Source organism: Echinops telfairi, unplaced genomic scaffold (assembly GCF_000313985.2).
Source record: "Echinops telfairi isolate 266 unplaced genomic scaffold, ASM31398v2 ScPeMD7_18;HRSCAF=68, whole genome shotgun sequence".
Taxonomy (NCBI): Eukaryota; Metazoa; Chordata; class Mammalia; order Afrosoricida; family Tenrecidae; genus Echinops; species Echinops telfairi.
In genome coordinates, this window is record NW_022103915.1 from 13686057 (window position 1) to 13689971 (window position 3915).

General features: G+C 50.2%; 1 protein-coding gene across 1 annotated transcript in view; it reads left to right on the forward strand.

The window, feature by feature from the left end:
* Window positions 1-3319, forward strand: part of TTC7B (tetratricopeptide repeat domain 7B) — a 248850-nt gene extending 245531 nt beyond the window's left edge. Inside the window, exon 20 of the mRNA XM_045288134.1 lies at window positions 2341-3319. Within this exon, the coding sequence (XP_045144069.1) occupies window positions 2341-2562 (222 nt within the window). The 3' untranslated portion in view covers window positions 2563-3319. The remainder of the gene's footprint in view (window positions 1-2340) is intronic.
* Window positions 3320-3915: the final 596 nt, after the last annotated feature.

The following is a 3915-nucleotide window of genomic DNA, read 5'->3' on the forward strand; positions in this document are numbered from 1 at the left end:
TGGTGGTGGTGGTGGTGGTGGTGGTGGTGGTGAGGTGCCTCCAGTTGATTCCACTCATGGTGACCCGACTCACAACAGGATGACACACTGACCTCTCCTGTACCCTTCCCACAGTCCTTGCTCTGTTTGGGCCCATTGTGGACGGCCACTGTGTCCATCCATGTTGTTGATAGTCTGCCTCTTTTCCTGGACCCTCTGTTTTACCCAGCATGAAGTCCTTCTCTGGGGACTGGTCTCTCCTGAGAACATGTTCAGAGTATGTAAAAGGAAGTCTTCACCATCCGATCTTCGAAGGACAATTCTGGCTTTCCTTCTTCCAAGACGGACGTGGCCCGTCTTCTGGGAGTCCCTGGCGTATTCAACAGTTGTCGCCGATATCGTCATTCCTATGCATCGGTTCTTGAGTCTTTCTGAATCAGTGTCCAGCTTCCCCATGTGTGTGAGAGGATCGACAACACGGTGGCGGGGTGAGGTGCCCCTGAGTCCTCAGACAGCTTTGTCTTTTAATACTTTAGAGAGCCCTTTTGCAGCGGATGCTCCCAGTGAGATACGTTGCTTCCATGGATGTCGATGGTGGATCCAAGGAAGATAAGATACTCAGCTCCAATCATTGCTCCCCTGACCACGGAGCTGCTTGCTGGCCTGAGAGTGAGGACGCCCATGTTCTCTATGTTGAGGTGTGGGCTATGTGGAAGGCTGTGTGTGTCTTTGGTCTTCACTAGTCCAGTGCTTGCAGTCCTCTTCGCGGTCAGCAAGGTCGGGTCATCCACACCCCACATCTGATTCACCAGGCTGCTCCTCCTGATGCCAAGCTCTGCACGTCGCCCAGCGTCTCGGATGGTTTGCTCAGCATATACATGGAATAAGAGGGTGAACAAATATGGCCTTGACACATACCTTTCCTGATTTTAAACTCACAGCATGCCCTGTTCTATTAAAACCATTGCCTCTAATAGTGTACACACAAGAGTACAACCAAACGTTTTAGAATTCCCATTCAACACCATGTTATCCCCAATTTGTTATATGATCCATATACTTGAATGCCTTCACATAGTCCGCAAAACACGGGTAGACATCATTCTGGTAGTCTCTGCGTTCCGCCAAGATCCATCCGGCATCAGCAATGATATCCTTGCTGCACACCCTCCTCTGACTCGGGCTTGAATTTGTAGCAGTTCTCTGTCAAAGTCCTGCTGCCCCCACTCTTTGGCTTGATCTTTACTAAAATTTTACTTACATGTGGCACGAATGATATTGTTCAAGAATTCCTTTATCCTGTTGGCTCGCCTTTCTTTGGAATGGGCACAACTATGGAAATTTCCCAGTTGGTTGGCCAGGTAGCTGTTTTCCAAATTTCTTGACATAGATGAGCAAGCGCTTCCCGCATCGTAGCTGTTTGTTGCAACATCTCAATGTGTTACGTCAGTTCCTGGAGCCGTCTTTTCCACCAGTGCCTGTAGTGGGACTTGGATTCCTTCTTTCACTACCAGCAGTTTGAGATCATACGCTACCTCCTGAAAGGGTTGAACCAACATCAACCAATTCTTTGTTGACATATGTAATTAAAAGTATCCACCACACACCGGCCACTTGTGTTGCAGTGAGGCTGAGAACTATACCAGCAGTATTTGAAGTATCTCCCCGGGTCGCAGCTAGTGGACAGGTTTCAACTGAGCTTCCAGACTAAGCCAAACCATGGGGAAGGAAGAGGCAGTCTTGTTTGTCTTGTGTTTCTCTGTATATGAAATCCAGGAGAGGTTACATTTATAGAGACTGGTTAATGGTTCCATGGGGGGAGGGGTGGGGATGGGGAGCTAGTGACGATGAGTTCAAGAAAGAAAATGTTCAAACACTGATTGCGAGGGTGATTGTACAACTCTTCTTGATGTGATTGAACTGTAGAATTGTATGATGTGTGAATCATATGCCAATACGACTGTCGGACAGTGGACAGATAGAACGCATCTATCTGTTTTAGTCATATTAGTCATACAAACAGTTCTTTATATTAAGAAAATAAAAGGATGGATGGGAATGACCAAGGGCAGACAGCCTACAGGTGGCCTTTCTAATTGGTTGGTTCCTGGTTGGTAAGTAATAGGATGAACCAGGTGGAAGTACCATTTTCATGTTCCCAAATGATTGATAGCCCTCCGTTTCATCTAGTGCAAGTGGGTGTTTTGACTGTGAACCCTGAGTTACAGGAAGTATTTCGGAACTGAAAACATGCCAGCACCTGGGAGCTACCTTCTTGCCTCCAAGGAACTTGCTGGGAAGAATGTTGAGAAGTCTGGCTCCCACAGGGTCTCTGACTGTCTGTCTCTCCAACGCCTGCAGGCGCTGAGCCTTCACCAGCTGGGCCGATACAGCCTGGCAGAGAAGATCCTACGGGACGCGGTCCAGGTGAACTCGACGGCCCACGAGGTCTGGAACGGGCTGGGCGAGGTCCTCCAGGCTCAGGGTAACAACACTGCGGCCACGGAGTGTTTCCTGACGGCCCTAGAGCTGGAGGCCAGCAGCCCCGCCGTGCCCTTCACCATCATCCCCCGGGTGCTCTGAGCCCAGCTCGGGGTGCCAGGGATGTCCAGCTGCCCCCAGGGGTGACTGCCCCCCCGGGGGTGACTTGAGGGGCCACCGCTGTGGCCAGAGCCAAAGGTTCCGATCGATCGCCCACAAGGAACTAAGCACTAAGCAACCCAACCCCCAGGCAATCAGCGCTCGCTCCACGTGCATCTCTGCGTGTAGAATCTCAGCCCCGTGATAGTTCAAACCGACTGGCGTGATTCAGATCGGATCAGGTACCATATTTTGTTAGCAGAGTTTTCAGTAAAATGATCATGGAATTAATCAGCAACTGTAGAAGACTATGTTCAAAGTTAACATGCAGCGGCAGAACAGATTATTTTTATCAAGAGCTGTAAAGAGAACTTCTCCCCATCGCGGCTGCCCCGCCCCCTGGCCCAGAAACCAATGTGAATCTTCATCTCCCACCTCGGTCAGTACCTGTCCGGACCAGGACGCCAGCTGACAATTTCTTAGTTTTGTTGTTATCAACAATTGTACCCTGTGATGAATCCCCGCCCTCACTTAGAACAAAGTCCAAGAATATTTATATTTTGCCAATATATGCCTGTTACCAGAGAAGGAACTATGAGTTATTTAAGTTTAACTTTTTTATGTGAATCCAGAGTTTATTTATCAATGGAAATATGTACAAAGAAGCTTCAAATGGAATATTTACCGACATTCCTTATACATGACAGACACTTGGCTAAATGGGAAGATGATGTTAATAATAAAATGATTTTTAAATGGACCCCTGGCTTGTGTCATTTGGGAAGGTCCACGGAGTTGAGCATCTGGGGTGGGGTGGGGGTGGGGGGGTGCTGTCTGTGTCCCGGTTCTGGGACACTAGGCCAGCCCAGCAGAGTGGGGAGAGTGAGTCCGATCCCAGCCTTGGGGGAATCCATGGGCTTGGCCCGATTCCCATGTTCCCCACCCAGCGAGCCCAAAAGCATCTCTCTGCTCAAGGTGAACATGTATGTCCTGGGACCCCTGCACTCAGGCCTCACATTTGCAGTGACAGCCCTTGGTACGCTTTGGGGGTTCACATTTCCACCCTGGCTCTCCGCTCTGGTAGCGAGTTACAGTTTCAGAAATCGCTGAGTCAGAATTGGCTCCCGCAGTGCGTTAGGTATTAGCTTCCTCCCTCCCCAGGATGTTCGGATCGGAGCCTCTGGCCTGGCCAATCAGCATGCAGCATTCCTGCCGGCAAAGGAGGGGGGGGGCAGGAGTGGTCATGTGACCCGGGCTAGACCAATTGGGTGGGAGCTGCCGAAGGAAGCTCAGCCACTATCTGTCCCCCAGGAAGGCAGGTGCAGTGCTGTGGGGGGCCAGGTGTGAACAGAGAGG